The 16,682-nt window shown below is 33.9% G+C and overlaps 2 protein-coding genes across 8 annotated transcripts in view; one reads left to right on the forward strand and one right to left on the reverse strand.

Moving 5' to 3' along the window:
* Positions 1–9,639, forward strand: part of IMMP1L (inner mitochondrial membrane peptidase subunit 1) — a 74,541-nt gene extending 64,902 nt beyond the window's left edge. For 4 of the 6 annotated variants that reach the window (XM_007181011.1, XM_007181012.3, XM_057552456.1 and 1 more), the window contains 2 exons: positions 8,480–8,590; positions 9,471–9,639. In XM_007181011.1, the coding sequence (XP_007181073.1) occupies positions 8,480–8,590; positions 9,471–9,539 (180 nt within the window). In that variant the 3' untranslated portion in view covers positions 9,540–9,639. Of the gene's footprint in view, positions 1–8,479; positions 8,591–9,470 lie in introns of those variants that run through there. The other 2 variants (XR_009009200.1, XR_450901.2) reach the window with 2 other exon arrangements.
* Positions 5,001–16,682, reverse strand: part of DNAJC24 (DnaJ heat shock protein family (Hsp40) member C24) — a 61,205-nt gene continuing 49,523 nt past the window's right edge. For both annotated transcript variants that reach the window (XM_007181009.3, XM_057552457.1), the window contains exons 4-5: positions 14,575–14,643; positions 5,001–10,907 (exon numbers count right to left, since the gene is read on the reverse strand). In XM_007181009.3, coding sequence (XP_007181071.1) covers positions 10,777–10,907; positions 14,575–14,643 — 200 coding nt within the window. In that variant the 3' untranslated portion in view covers positions 5,001–10,776. The remainder of the gene's footprint in view (positions 10,908–14,574; positions 14,644–16,682) is intronic.

The following is a 16,682-nucleotide window of genomic DNA, read 5'->3' on the forward strand; positions in this document are numbered from 1 at the left end:
AGCAACTGTTCATAACAATAGCTAATATTTAGTGAGTGCTTACTGGGTGCCAGGAGCCTTATGTGTTATTTGGTTTTCAGAATGTTTCTGTAAGGCATTCATTAGTCCCAGTTTTTCAGATGAGGTTTAAATAACCTGTCCAAGGTGTTTAACTAGTAAGTGGCAGAGCTACAGTTTGAACTCAGGACTATGACCCTGTGGACTGTAATTTTAACCACCATACAAACAACCCATCAGAAATTCCTGTTCAGGCTGGATGGAGGTATTGAGTACTTAAGGAGAAGATGAAGGAGCTTAGCTTGCTTGCAGTAGCTATGAGAATGAGCAAGCCAAGTCTTAGACTAAGCTCTAAACCCACTCAGCAGGGAGATGCTCGATAATAAAAGAGAACCTTTAGTTAAAAGCATCCCCCATCACACATACCCTCACCACAGTGCTGTAGGAGTAGCTTACTAGAACTTTGGCGTAAATTCCTCTTTAATGATAATTGGCTATGAACCTAAAGTGGCACCATTTTTAAGTAGGGAAAGGCAATAACAGTCCCCAGGAATGATGTGGGATAGGTTAGTAATAAGTCAGAATTTAAATGGGAAGAAAAAGAAGCAGGACTGCATAGAGATAGTATCTACTGAAATAATCACTGTGTTAACTGTTCCTTGCCTGGTCCTTATAAATGTTAATCCCTTTGTCATGCATCTAGCCTTTGGGAGCACCTCCCTTATGACTCCAGATATTCTACTCAGGGAGACAAATGTGGGCAAAAAGTTCTGGCAATGAGAATGTCAGTAAAAATAGAGTATTAGTGAGACTGTTCCTTGAGTTTTGCTTTCAAAGGTACCCATAACTGACGCTTGAGACAGCCCCATTTTACAAAATTAAAGATTAATAATGTTTTCTCAGCTTTGTGTTCCTAAAAACCTTTCTACTTGATTTTCTCTCAGGGGATTTAATGCTTCACTTTTTGACATATATGTCTTTATCTATAGTTTTGTTGGTGTATATAGGAAGATAGACTCCAACAATTATTTACTGCCATTGCAGGAGTCATACAAATACTGGGCTTTATGAAGTTCTTTTAGAACTATATAATTAATAAATGATCTCATTTTGCAAGTATTCTCTCCAGTAGTTTGTGTACATAGCGTCTTAACCATGACTATGTTTTGGTTATATAAGCCATGATTAAGCAGACTATGCATTAACCACATAATGGTATACTAATTTGACTCGATTCTACTTACCTGAAAGATAGTAACATAAATAACAATTATTTGGGTATTGTTAAACTAAAATGACATGTTGTGAATGTACATTCATCATATGGACTTTTTTCCTGGGCAGGGAAATTATGCATTTTATATTTTACATTCATCATTCTGTGAGACACAAAACAAAATCTTTAAAATACATGTGGAAAATGAAATACTTTACGGTGTTGTTGATATACCACTTTCATTTGCTTTTGCCAAAAAAAAAAAAAAAAAAACCCACAAAAAACAAAACAAAAAAACCCAAGTCTTTATCTGATTGCTTTCCTAAGGTGTGTATGCCTCTCCTTTTCCTATATATTTCAGGAAAAGGAAAAAATAATGATGTCAGAAAAGGATTCCAAAAACTTTGCCCTCTCCTATTACCTTTATGATTTTTGTTTGTTACTTTAATAATTATTATTTCCTTTACATTCACAGTCATTTTAGAAGAACCATTAAGGAGGCATGCGCAATAGGGCCAGTGCATACCCTGCCTTTGCTGATTACACATTTTAAAATATCTGGCAAACAAACAGTTAGTTAAAAATCAGTCTGTTATTAGGATTTTGTGTTTTTTGAAACTTTTGAAAGGTCAAACATACAAATATCTTGCTCTTCAGTCAGAACTTTTTCTTAATTAGATAATCTTTGCTTAATCAAATAATAAGTGAGTTTGATTAGTTTAGTAAATGTGTTATTTGATATTGTGGACTCTTTTCATCAGATTTCACTTGAATCGAGAAAGGTAACACCTGTGGGTTGGTTCCCAAAAGCTGCTTTTGTTAAATGGACACCCGCAGGCCATGAGGCAATTACATTTGTTGCTTGTACTATAAAGGAGGCACTTAACCAGGCTTCAGTAAGTATGGCTGAGAACTAGAGGCTTGATTCTTTTGTCCTGCCCTGAGATTAGGTTTTATCATAGCTCAGGAAGTAAACCTCTGACGTAGAAAGGAAAAACCAAGAATGCTTTAAGGGTTCTTTTAATGCTTTAAAAGTTATTCCTAAAGCTAGTTATATCTGAGACCCTGGGAAAATGCAGATTTGAGCAAAAGTAAACATTTCTAGTTGGCATTCATTGTAAACATATATTCATACATTCTTACTCAGTCTCATGCATTCATTCAAGTTGGCATGGCGTATTTCCAAAAATGAAAAGTAATTAACTCTTTTTAAAAGTTTTGGTTATGAGAAGTAATGAACAAAGACATGGAATTAGGATTTCCATTTTTGGGCATTTGCAAAACATAAAATTTTTTAAGTGTTTATTTGAGTTCTTTTCTACTTTAATTGGAAAGTTATAACAGCTTTTCAAAAATACATTTTAAAAATATATTTTAATCTATTTTATGTTAATATTTTATTATAATATTGCTATAGAATTTTTTTCTCTTATCTGGTTTGAATTTTGAATTTAGTAGTAACCAGTAGGTTAATCCAACAGACAATAACTGTGTTTTGAGTTAGAAAGGAAATTTTTGTTCTGTTCCTTGCTTTACTCCACTCCACTCACCTGACCAGAAAGGTCAGGTTTTAAGTTTTGGACCCATACCAAAAATGTGTTGTACTTTATATTTATTTAAATAAATGAGTTCTTAGCTAGACTGATATTTTAGTTATCCAGAGGTCTGGTGACAGTACTGTAATTGCAGTCATTTACTTGTACTGTACAAAGAAGCAGAGCCTGCTATACGGATTGGAAGTTAGGTCACTCTCTTACCACATTACCAAAGACAAAAAAAATTTTTTTTTTTTAATTCAATAAAGCTCTTCCTAACCTGCATTGTGATGGACAATGTTCCATTTTTAAAAAGTACAAGTATGACTGAAAGGGCTAGTCATATTAAGACACACATGTATGTGTATGTGCATATATATATTTAAAAATTATTTAACTAATACATACTGGTCACAAAAATGTAAATTTTGAAATACATAAAACAAAACTTTGTGGTTTTTTAAAGAAGTAATTATACCTAAGCCCTGTAACTTATTTTTTTCACTGACTGTATTCATGTCAGTCTATTAGCTGTCTACTATTCTGTAAATAAACTGTTTAACATCTGCCTTACTGACGAATATTTATACTGTTGCCAATTTTGAGATACAAGCAATACCATACTGAACTTATCTGCTTATACATAATTGCATGCTGAGTTTGGCGAATCTTTTCTAGAGATTTTGATAGGGAAAGGGTAAAATGAGGACACACAGGGCATGCCATTGAAGGGGATGCAAGGCAGAGATGCCAAAGGCACACTTTACTTACATCAAGAACTTTAGTTCTCACCGAAAGGATTTTCTTCATATTGTTATGAGGTATGCTAAAAAAAATAAATAAGACTTTAAATATTAGATACTTTGAACATCTGGCAATTATGGAGTAACTGGGGCTAAACTTGCCCTCCTGCCATAAAGAACTAGAAAACTGGACAAACTATGTGAAACAGTTTTCAGACAATGCGCAGCAGGCAGTACAAGAGATTCCCGAGAGAAGGGAAACAAACAAGGCAAGCCTTATACTTTCCCTAATTTCTGCCTTAAAGCGGTTTTCAGAAGGTGCGAGGAGGAAAATTCAAACAAAGGACAGTGGTCTTGCTGAGTTGAAGAGACAGAGATTAGGGTACAGGGAAGTTTAAGTGGTTGGAATTTATGCATCAAAGCACCAGGGAGAAAAGAGCTACAGAATGATCTCCAGAAATATATGTATTCTCTTGGTTTTGGGGCTGAACACTAAACTGTGCCTGCTTATGGTGAAATTTAGAGACTGAGCACCAAACAGCTATTGGCAGTAGCCAAGCAATTCCCAGAGCTCACACAGGGCTGAGAGTCATGAGTTCTGACCAGCCACAGTGGACAGATCTCATTAAATATTGAGAGCATTCCGTAGAGACCCTGGAATATCATGCCTTAGGAGTGGGCTAGACTAGCCATTAGAGTACAGTGTGAGAGACCCAACTTAAGCTTAAAAACAAGGCTTGACAGGAATAAGCTGATCCACAGCTAACTTAACCGCCTTCCAAAAACCAAACAGACCTCCTCAACATTCAACGCTCTCTAAAAAGAGAACAAAATCCACTCAACAAATGAATGTTCAGCTCAATAACAAATTATTAGATATGTGAAGAAGTAGGAAAATGTAACCCACAACCAGAAGAAAAATAGATCCAGCAATTGAGAGATAATGGAATTAATAGTCATGTGCTCTAAAACACCAATTATAAATATTTTCAAGGATCTAGAGGATGAACATAATGAGGGAGAAATGGTAAATATAAAAAAGAACCAAGTGAAATTTCTAGAGCCTAAAAATATATGGTCTTTACAGCAGATTAAAAATTGCAAAAGAAAAGATCCCAGACTGGGAAGAAGTATTTGCAATACCTGTCGAAGGACTTGTACTCAAGATACATAAAGGGCTCTTAAAATGAATAAGAAGAATAATCCATTTTAAAAATAGGCAAAATATTTTAATAGACATTTCGCAAAAGATACACTAATAGGTACAAGAAAAAATACTTATCAGAGAAATGCAAATGAAAACCACAGTGTGACACCAATAGCCTACTAGAATGGCAAAAATTTTTTTAATTGAAAATACCAAGGTTGTGAAGCAACAGAAACACTCATACATTGCTGTTGGGAGTGTAAAATGGTATAATTACTTTGGAAAAGTTTAAGATTAAGCGTACACTTATGACCCAGAAATTCTACCCCTACATATTTACTGAAAAGAAACAGACTTACACATGAATGTTCATAGTGCTTTATTTGTAACAGCCCAAAATTGCAGACAACACAAATATCCATCAACAGGTTCATGGAAAGAAATAGTGATTTACAATGAGATATACTCAGCAGTAAAAAGGAATGAATGACTGATACATGCAACATGTATTAATCGTTTAAAAACTACTGAACAAAAGCCTGACACAAAATAGTATGTACTGTGCAATCTCACTTATATGAACTTTAGTAAAAGTAGTCTCTAGTAAACAGGAAACAGATCACTAGTTGCCTGGGACGAGGTGTAGGGGTGGGAGGTGGACTGAAAAAGGAGGGAGCTTTCTGGCACAGTAGCAATGTTCTACATCTTGATTGTGGTTGGTGGTTACACAGGAATGCACATTTTTCAAAACTAGTGTCGAAACAAAATGAGCACATTTTACTGTGAAGTATACCTCTAAAATTGATTTTAAAGTGTACACCCTTACCCCATATCAAAAATAAGTACGTGTTTCAAAAGTGGAGTAATTGCAAACATAATGAATTTTTTACTGGGAAAATAAGTGATAGAGAGGTAGATCAGCAAAGGTGACTGCTTTGATTTTAAGACTCACACTCAGAGCCTCTGTTTTCCCATTTATAGAGAAGCTCTTATTAAAGGTACCATCAGTGATGAGGTTATTTCCTTGTTTCTGTACTTTATATCAAACACTGAAGTCTTAAGATGTAAAGGTTATTCCTTTGCTATGAATGGATGCATGGGTATTAGCATATATGGGCCTCAGGTAAGAGGTAGCATGTTCCGTATTTGAACCTACTTCTATTAAATGTCAGTAACTGTACTTCACAGGTTGTTTTAAGGATCAAATGTGTGTTTGTTTGTTTAAATTAGTATGACCAGAAAAGTATGTATAAACACTAGTTTGTGTTACTATTCCTCCCTTTTGTTCCACCCCTTGCAGTCAAGGACTAGGTGTGAACAGCCTGGGTCACACTCCTCCAAAGGTTTCTGGTGGTATGTTCTGGGTCTCTCTTAGCAGATTCCTTTCTGTTCTTGTTAACTTTACTATACCAGAGATAATACTTCATCACTGTATTTATCTAAATTTGGAAGAAACTTAGGTCATAACTGCCACAAAAGTGATTGTGCTTTACAAGAATTTCTACTTAACTAATACTAGTCACCAACAAATATTTGAGTTCCAACTTTGGTTTAGGTGTTGTAAAGATTTAAGATCATGACATGATTATTGTCTGTTGGCTTTTTCAGTCATAAAATAGTAGACATACACAAAAGCCAAGCATGTAAGAGGATGTTATGATCCAGAGCCCCATGTAGGGCAGACTTTAAGTGTTTTAAACAATCTAGGGTATTTGGTATGTGCAGGCAACATTGGGAAAAGCTTCATGGAGAAAGGAAATGTATATTGGATCAATCGGATGGGCAAAAAAAGATCTTCCTGGATTGTTAGTATCTTTATTAGTTTTTTGAATTTTGTTCTCCTTTGCTTATATTGGTGTCCCTAACTTTATAATTGTATTTAACTATTCGTATATGTTACCTATTTTTAGAACTCAGGAACAAACACATATTAAGGAAAAACTATGGAAATTTAGACAACAAAGATGTTCACATTGTAGTTTCTCCCAAGGCAGTACTTCAGAATGTATTTAATGACTTATTTTAGCTTTTCCAAATACACTATTTTGTTCTTCTTTTCATCGGTAACCTGAGATGTACTCATTTTTCTATTTGAGCAGCCTTAAGCTTCACTACATATAAATCTACTTATTATATAGGTAGGAATGAACCTTGCTATTGGCCCTAGAACCTATAACTAGTTCCACTAGTAGAAGGTTAATGATCTTACAATATCTGATATTCTTTCAAAAAACTTTTATCCTTTCTCTACAAATAGATTTCACATTTAAGTATATCTAAATGAAAATAATTAACTTGATTCATTTTTGGCTAATATTTCTACATGATATAAGACATTCCAAAATTATATATTCCAAAATTATATAATCTCTAAATAAAGTGTAATTCAAATTTTACATGCTTGTATAAATTTATTTTTCCAAAAGGTAATTCAGGGGTGATGCGGGGGGGCGGGGAATGAATAGGCAGATCACAGAGGATTTTGGGGGCAGTGAAAATACTGTGTATGGTACTGTGATGTGGATACGTGTCATACATTTGTCCAAATTCATAGAATGTACGCCACCAAGAGTGAACCCTAAGGTCAACCACGGGACTTGGGGTGATGATGATGTCAGTGTAACAGACATGCCACGCTAGTGGGGATGTAATGGGGAGGCCGTGCACGAGTGGGGGCAGGAGGTATATGGGAGATCTCTGCACCTTCCTCTCAGTTGTGCTGTTAACCTAAAACTGCTCTAAAAGGTAGTCGTTTTTAAAAATTTTGTGACATTTAAAAAAAGTGGTCATTTCTTATTAAACCTAATATGAATATTTTTCTTCATATAAGGTTCCCAAGTAATAATCAGTCAAAAGAATAGTGAAAATTAATTCCTTTCCATAGATCATTTTGGTCTGGTCAATAATTCAACTTTCTTGGGTAACAAAAGCTATGAAAAAGAAACTTTTTAAAATGCAATTTTGAAGACTGTTACTGAAGAGTAATTTTTAAAGTTTATATTGAACAGATATTAACGGGCAAATATCTCATATCACAGTGGGCATTTTTTTAAGTAATGTGTTCTGTTCTAAATATACTTATGATTGTTACTGAGTAAAAATTTAAATTTATGTTATATCCCAGTTAATACACAGGACATATAGAAGATGGGATCTTTTCATTTAGTAGAAGGTCACCATCATTAATTTTACAACTGATGATTTTATAATAGGTCCTTCTAGTTCTTGATGGTCATTATTGAAGTATAATGCATTGAAGATATGGCCTGTACAAAGGCAGAACAAGGATCTTAATTAGAATTCTGACAAGCCCACTCCAATAAAATGATGAGATTATTTGTAATTGATGTCACAATCAATTACCATTTAGTTCATCATGAGCATTCTAATAGGTCTGGCCTTGGTAGTGGCCCCAGGATGTTGCTGAGTGAGTGGCTGCCCTGCTCATGCTGGTATTGAGACAGGAGGGCACATTTTCAGTCAGCAGCCTAATGACCTCTTTTGAAGTCTATTAAATTAATGACCCTGTCACACTGTTTTGATCTCTTATAACCTCAGTTTGGGGTTTGCATAACAAATTAATGTTTGGGAACCATATGGCAAAAAAGATAGACAGGTCTTTTTAAAAGTTGAAATATTAATACTACTTATTAATATTTAGTAAAAGGTATTTTATTATGCAAGAAATAACAGCAAAAATGCAAATTATAGGGTTTGAATGTATTTTATAAAAGAGAACTTTAGGACATTTCCCCCTACCTCCAAAAGACATGATTTTTTATTTATAGTACCCAGATTTGTTTTTCTTTTTTAAAGGGGCTGCTTTCTTCTATAATTCTAGGTGCCAGTGGGTCATGTGTGGTTAGAAGGTGATAATCTACAGAATTCTACAGATTCCAGGTACTATGGACCTGTTCCATATGGACTAATAAGAGGACGTATCTTCTTTAAGGTACTACTGTTTTCTGCTTCAAATGCAGGCTTTCTTCTCTGAGCTGGGAAAAAAAACAAAACCAAAAAAAAAAAAAGTTTCTTTCAGAAGAACTGAAATCTTTAGGCTGTCAGTGGACATAAAACTGTTGCAATGACTACACTTTATGAACATGTTGGCCTTCATAGCTATAAACATTACCACTCCCCCATTATGACAGGTAATTGAGAATAATTTTTGTTTGAAAAATAAAGTTCAGATTAGTTGTAGCATAAGAAGCTTTTAATTTGACTCTCCAAAAATTTAATTTTCTCTCGTACAACTTTTCCAACCATATTCATACCCAGGGCATATATTAATATGCATTTGCAGAAGAGCAATCTAGCAACTAGCTGGAATGCAGCGATATCCCAGTTAAGTATAGTGAGTAATGCACTTATCATGGTTGTAGTAAATGTAATAGTAAAGATTATTGTTTTCACTGGCTTTTCCTTCTTGCCACAAGCAGTCAGGAGAAAAACAGACATAAGTATTCGGGGCTGTTGGATAATTTACAGGATTTTTTACACTTAAGCAGATGTTATATTCAAGTACTTAGGTTAGGTTTACAGTTAACTTTGACGATAGTGAAAGAAAAAACAAACGTATACACACTACACACATATTATTTTCTAGTATAATGTTTGAATGTTCCAAACTTTAGAGGGTTAAATACATACACATACAGGTTTACTTTCTACAGTCTTATTTTGTAGTAGAAAATTTGTTCTTGATTGAAGAATAAGGAGAAAGTATTTAATTACACAGCATAGAGAAAGGGATGAATGAAAAAAAGAAGGGAATATGATGATGCTATAATATCACTTTACTAATTGTCTTCAATCATATTTGGATTTTACAGATTTGGCCTCTGAATGATTTTGGATTTCTACGTGACAGCCCTAATGGCCACAGATTTTCTGATGATTAGCAAGCATTTATTCTTTTGATTTGATTATTGTCTTCTGTTAAAGTGAATTTATTATTGTCACTGAAACCATGTTACTTACTAATAAACTATTTGCTATTCAGTTTTAGTTATTTTTAATTGTTAAATGTAAAGAATAAGCAACACAAACTCTGCAAGCTATATTTGTTCAAAATATATGGATAAAAATGTAATCCAAAATAAGTCATCTAAATTTTGATATAAAAATATTTTTAGGGAAAACCTGGAACAACCTCACTTTTAAATTTTTGGTTGTATAGGTATAAGGAAAGTAATTTACTCCTCTTGAATATGCCTCATACTTTAGCTACATTTACAAGGCAGAGTACTAACTAGTCTTATAAGTAAGTCCAAACCAACAATAAACCAAGAGTTTGACCTAATAAAAAGCTGCTAAGTCACATGCTTGGATTACTCATTTGAAATTAAGAAAGAATGTTTCAGTGATCCCATAAAGGATTCCTTAAAATTTTTTAAATGAGTTCTGACTCATACGGTCCATAGAATATTAAATATATAGAAAAATAAAAGCTTTACTATAATCAATAATAACAAACACATTAAAAAAGTCCATTTCATCATACCAGCCACGCAGTGGCCATGGTTTTCTGACTCCAAGGCTCTCCTTCTTTCTCCGGTTGCCATTTCACTTTATTAACTTTGAAATAACTCATGAATATCCATATCCAGCCTTCATCATGGGAGAGCTAGGCTCACATGTTATTCACGAAGATTCTAACTTAATTCTAATGACCTGAGATTTGAAATAGTTGTACAAAAGGCCTATAACTTTAGCAGCTAGGAATATGTTACTTCAAAAACTTAGCAACTATAAAGGAATATGATGATACTGTGACCCATTAAAAGATGAGACACACTTATATGAAGAAAGGAAAATTCGTATATTTTGTACCAAGGAGAAAATGCACCAATAATAAACTTCTCAGATGGGAATTCACTAAATATAACTTTTAATTCAAGCCCCCTTTCTTAGCGATCTGTAAATATAAAATGTAAATACATATGAATAATGAAATTAATTTTCTATTAATCTAGGTGGACTCTGACAGTCTTATATTTTCTCTGCAAATAATAGAGCTGACAAAAAAGAATCCTTTTTTTTAAATCAGCTTTATATGTTTGCTTGAATGGACAAAGGTGGAGTAGATTTTCCTCCATGTGTCTGAATACACTAAAGAATTCCACTTAGTGAACAATCTCAGCGATAATGAAGGAGTTCTATAACTAGTGAACACGTATCACAAGAAATCAGCGTCACTTCTTCTGCTTCATCCTTGGAAACACTGTATTTTCCACCACATCGACAACTCAGAGAAAAAGAATGATCATCTGCAAAGAAAACAAAATGCTTACATGTAACTACTTCGTTAATGCCTTTTAAAAAAATGCAGCTATTCCACAGAAACTGCAAAACAATAAAGAAAAAAGATCAGTCAATATAAAATATATTTAAATGAGAACTTGAAAAGATTTCTCGTATAGGGGCAGTGTTTCTAAAAAATTATCTACTAAAAAATCTTTATCTGTGGAGGAAATGTATTGAGGGTATGAAACAATAGACCAGAGATCCTGTAGGGGAGAGCAGATGCTCAGAAGTGACCAATGAAATTTATTTGAAGTCTTCTGTTTTCTTAAGATTCATGTAAATTTTACATTCTTCTGAACAATGTGGTTGTCTAAAATATTACTGTGAACGAAGAAGAGAAACAGCCCTACCTGTCTTATTGTTAAGGAGCATGCCTTTGCCAGCAGTATATCCTTTCAGCGAAAACTGCTGACTTGACTGTTTATCAGGTTCAGCATTTGAATCCTATCTGTTCTGGTATCACACTATTTCAAGAATCCTGACTTAAATGTATAGACATATACTATGGTGTCCTTTCTGTGGGGGCTATGTGTGTGTACCTGTTTGGTGTTTACAAATGATTTAGGAACCAAAAGGACAATCACTGAAGTGAGATGCCCAAAGGAGGCAATATGGTGCAATGTTCTGCCTACAAATGGGGGAAATTTTATAAGTTTCATCTTCCTAGGAAGTTGAAATACTTTGTCTTTTAGCTGAAAGAATCTCTGATCCACTGGTTATTCCATTTTACTGTCACTGAGGAGTGACTGTCAAAGAAAAATAATTACTGATCTCATTATTTTACTACTGTCATTAAAAAATTAGAGATAAATGAACTAAATCTCTAAAGATATGATTTCTTACAATCAAATATCTTCATTCAATTCTCAAACTTCATTTTTTAACACTTAGATCTCATCATATGGCATGAAAAGAAGAGAAAAGAAAAGAAAAAGAAAAAAAATTCAACTGCCTTGGATTTGTTCTCTAATCAACTTTGGTCTTGGAAAAACAAGCAGTTAAATAAGCCAGCTTTACATGTTTCTTTTATCAGTAAGGAAAACATTAATTCACAATCCTGCTTTTCATTTTTCACCACAATGTCTTTTTTCTCTATAAAGAAAAATAATTTCATCTTGAATTTTAAAACACTAACATCTTCCCTGTCTGAGCCAACATATATGTGTAATAGAGCATGATTTCAAAGTGAACTATTTTATTATTAAATTGTCTAAAAATGTACATATTCTAACCATTGGTTTTCTTGAGCTAAATCTTCCTCTTGTTTTTTCACCACCTCAGTGAACACTGAGAAACAATTTGAGGTGACATGTGCTTGGTAAATGATGCAGAGGCCACCATGGGCTACTGTGGAGTTTTGTCATAGATGATTCCAAATGTTAATGCTCACTAAAACTCACATCTTTTTAAATGTCTTCTTAAATTATCACTTAAAGTGATATCTTCACAGAAATCATAATTTTAAATACACTGAATGAAGACAAAACAACCAAGCTGTATAACAGACTAACTGTAAGGGGAGTGGCTAACTTCAATCTCTCAATAGCTCTTCAGGTATGCCTTTTAAGCATAATAAAATGCATCATTTCCTACTGTTCCTGGACCCAGAAGCTGATAATTTGGCTATGTTTATCATGTAGGATTTCATCCACTTTTCTCCTATTCTGGATCTTCACCTTCCAAGGTTATTCTGAAAACGCCCATGAAGGAATCATCAAATGCTTTTGCTAGTCCAGTTGACCACACTTTTTATGTACTTTCATCTGCCAAGGCTGCTCTTTGCAATCGCACAGAACAATTCCGAATTGCAAATTCAACTGCAAAACTCACATGACCAGTTTTTAAATATTCCTGCAAAAATAATAGCTTCATGTAGCTGTTGCTCACTATTTTCTCTCATGAGGATAAGGACTATTTCTATCTTTACAGTGATAAAAAACCCTTAATTTAAATAAGTATCTAAGAACATCCTATACTTTTAAGATTAACTGTAGCTGCTTATAACCGATTCATTGGCTGTAGCCGGGATGCTTATCTTCTTCACTGTCAAGTTTACTTTAGGGAGTACCAAGGACAATAACATTTATGATAATTCTTGACTTCATGTTGTATATATCTTTCAATGTCTTGGCATTTTCACTTGTTATCAAAAAGCCCATATATTTGCTGACTGAGCAGATGCTTGAACCACACTAATCCATAGTCTTAATTTAAAATAAAATCTTAAATTGATTATATTTTTAAAATTTTACTAAAAAAAGTAAAAATTACAAAAACCAGTTTTCACTATTTTAATATTATCAGGAATTACTAGTAAACAAAACATATTAGTCATATCAACTACAACAAGAACTAATTTGTCCAATAAGAGATGGACACACACACACATATACTGGTTGATAAGCTGGCAATACTGTATTTTCAAAAAATATTATTTAGCTGGGCAAGTCTCCCTGATAAACGACATGTTCTAATCTATCCCCTTCACAAAGTAGCAGTGAAATCAGTGTCACTAGTGTATTCTATTTTCACAGCAGTAGCTCTTCCTGTTTACTCTGATGAAACTATCATGAACCCCGGGAGCCCCAGTTACACAAAATCTCAAGTTTTCCAATCATTCACTGCAAATAAGAATTTCTACTCCAGGATTTCATTTGGCAGTTTAGGAGCAGAGTGCCTCATAGGCAAAAACATGATTCCCCTTCTAAGTCAATATAGCTTTGTGACCCAACTTCCTAAGAGCACTAAGCTAAGAATCTGCCATTAAAAAATATTCCAGTAAACTTGGTTTCGGAAAGGACAGGCTGTTTATCTTCTAGTTATCCACACTTACTAATACATTTTTATAAACCCCCAGGAAATCTGTACCCCAGGCTGAATAATAAAGTTATAGGACTAAGAGTATATAAAAATTCTAGAAAACAGTAAGATTTCTTCATTTGCCCAGAGAAACATGGAATTGTGGTATTCATGGCTTCCATTTTAAAAAAAGGAACTTAATAGAACCTAACCAGAGCAATTCACAGAACTAATCTGAAGAATGGAAAATTAAGTTAGATTTAAGTTTTTAAATTCTATTAATAGGAAAGGGGAAAAAGATATGACTTCATGGTAGGTAAAAGGGAGTGACAGATTTTTCTTTTCCACTTAAGACACAATCAAAAAAGGAGGTTAAACATCAAGCTCCAAGTAGAAGAGTATAACATGTATAACATTAAAATCCCTGCTCTGACAATTTATCATTCCATATAAAGAAACAAAAATAAACATATATTCTAATAGGAATTCATCTCAAGTGTCAACATAGGATGGAAAAAATGATCTCCTTTGACTTTATATTCCCTATTACACAGATGGAGAGTAAACAAAAAAAGTAGTTTAAAAAAGAAAACCATATGAAATCTTAAGTACCTAACATCTAATTAGGACAGAAAAATAACTGGAGATAAGTCACATAAGTGGACATCAATAATTGGAGTTTAGAATGAAACAAAATATTCCAAACAAAAACACCCGCATATATATAGAAAGCCAAGCTGTTATTTCCAAGCATCCTATGAAGGTTTTTTTCTTATAGGAGGTCCCTAATACTTTTCCTGATTGTAATCAAGAGAAAAAAATAATTCCAACCTTCATTCCAAGACATTTCTTCAAGATACACTCGAGCATCTACTGGTCCCATATTTCTTAGATCATCTTCTGTAAAATACAGAATGAGACACTTAATTTTGATACTTAAATCATAACCATGAAGAATGCTAAGAAGGCAAGTTCAACCTGGTCACTACAATTCTAATTATTTAAAAACTTAGCTTACTACTTTTGATAGCAGTTTTAAAGCTATCTGACTTCAGCTGACTAAAAAAATCCAGAACATCTCATAAACAGTCAAAATCTATCCCATTTTTCACAAGCATGCAACAAGCAAAACCATGAAGTTGATCTTGATGATTCTTTGTGATCAACTAATGAACTCTTTTGTAGGGGGAAATTTTCTGTCAGATAAACTATATTTGTGACTAAGAAAGACTGTGGAGTCAGGTAAAAAACTAACTATATTTGAACCTCAGTTATAATATTTTACTAGCTTTGTAACCTTATGTATATCATATTATCTCTTATCTACTTAGAAGGGTCACTCTGGACTGAATTATGTCCCCCCTCCCAAATTCTTACGTTGAAGCCCTAACTCCCAACATACTTTATTTGGAAATAAGCCTTTTAGGAGGTAATTAAGGTTAAATGAGGTCATAAGAGTGGGGTCCTAATCTGATAGAACTGATGGCATTACAAGAGGACGAAGAGAGGGGTCTCTCCCCACTCACATGCACAGAGGAAAGTATCATATGAAGACACAGCAAGAAAGTGGTCCTCTGCAAGCCAGAAAGAGACCTGACCAGGATCCTCATCAACTTGCACCTCAATCTTGGACTTTTCAGCCTCCAGCACTGTGAGAAATAAATTTCTGTTGTTTAAACCACCCAGTCTACGGCATTTTGTTATGGCAGACGGAGCAAACTAATAAAGGGTGTTCTTCCAATCAATTGAGATCAGGCTAAAAGTGCCTTAAAGAATAAGGCTCTAACCAAATGTAAGGGGGCTTTTAGTCATCTGATTTTTAATTGCTCACAACAGAGTAATAGGTAACTTAAAGGAATAATTATTTTAAAATATTTTAATAGCCATGCAACACAACCTTTCTGTGTTGATGTTCCACTGCTGTTTCCTGGGCCAAAGTTTTCCCTACAGAGGGAAGGTCCAAAGAAACCTGGAATGCCACCTAAATTTAGTAGGAATATGGCCTAGGTAGTATAAGCATGCACTCTTACTTAAAGCAAGTGTACTGTAGGACAAAGAAAGCAACTATAGACGAGAAGCACTTGTCTTTGTTTTTAAAGGCACGCTGTACTTCCTGTATGCTTGTATTGTTCTGCTAGAAGTCAATGCTTAAAAGAAACTACTAAAATCCACCCCCCACCCCAATGAAATTTTCTTTAGCTGTCTCACTAGTCTCTTGTTCACTTGCTGAGAATGCTTCCCTTTGTTCCGTTGTGTGAATGCCTGCGATTTAATTATATTTAATAACTGCCTGTTCAAAATTTATTGGTGAGTTACACAATTTTAAAATAGATGAAAAGATTATACAATATTTTGAACTCACCATGCTTTTCTATTAAGGTATGTCAAATATTATATCACTTCATATTTAATGGGTACTAAGTCTATTAAACTGTTCTAAAACCCAAAGATAAAGACTTCTGCGAAGTGGTCAGGGGTGGTTCTTCCATCTCTGTGTGTCCACTGAATAGCCTATGCAAAGTGTATCAGTATGTGAGGTAGTTTTTGAACAAAACAATTTAATTTCCACATTCTATATAAAGTTTACTTGGTTATAGGTTATTCAGTATTCCAAATTAAAAAAAAAATTCTATCTAAAAGTCTCATGGACTTTTATCATGTGTTTCAATTTCTTACACAGAAGGACCAAGATAATCTGCTTGAATGCAGAAATGAAACACTGTTTTAGAATTGAAGAATGGGGGTAATTGGCACTTCATAGAGCTTGGTTAGGGGAAAAACAGGTATAAATAATTTACAATCAAGTTGCCTATATTCCAGGGCATCTTACAGATATCTTAAGTAATTTTGAAATCAGAGCAAATCAGACAAGGCAGAGGTATGACAAGATGAATAAACCTTAATCTAACCTATCTTGGACACCTGTAATACATTAATTG

Source organism: Balaenoptera acutorostrata, chromosome 9 (assembly GCF_949987535.1).
Source record: "Balaenoptera acutorostrata chromosome 9, mBalAcu1.1, whole genome shotgun sequence".
NCBI classification, from domain to species: Eukaryota; Metazoa; Chordata; class Mammalia; order Artiodactyla; family Balaenopteridae; genus Balaenoptera; species Balaenoptera acutorostrata.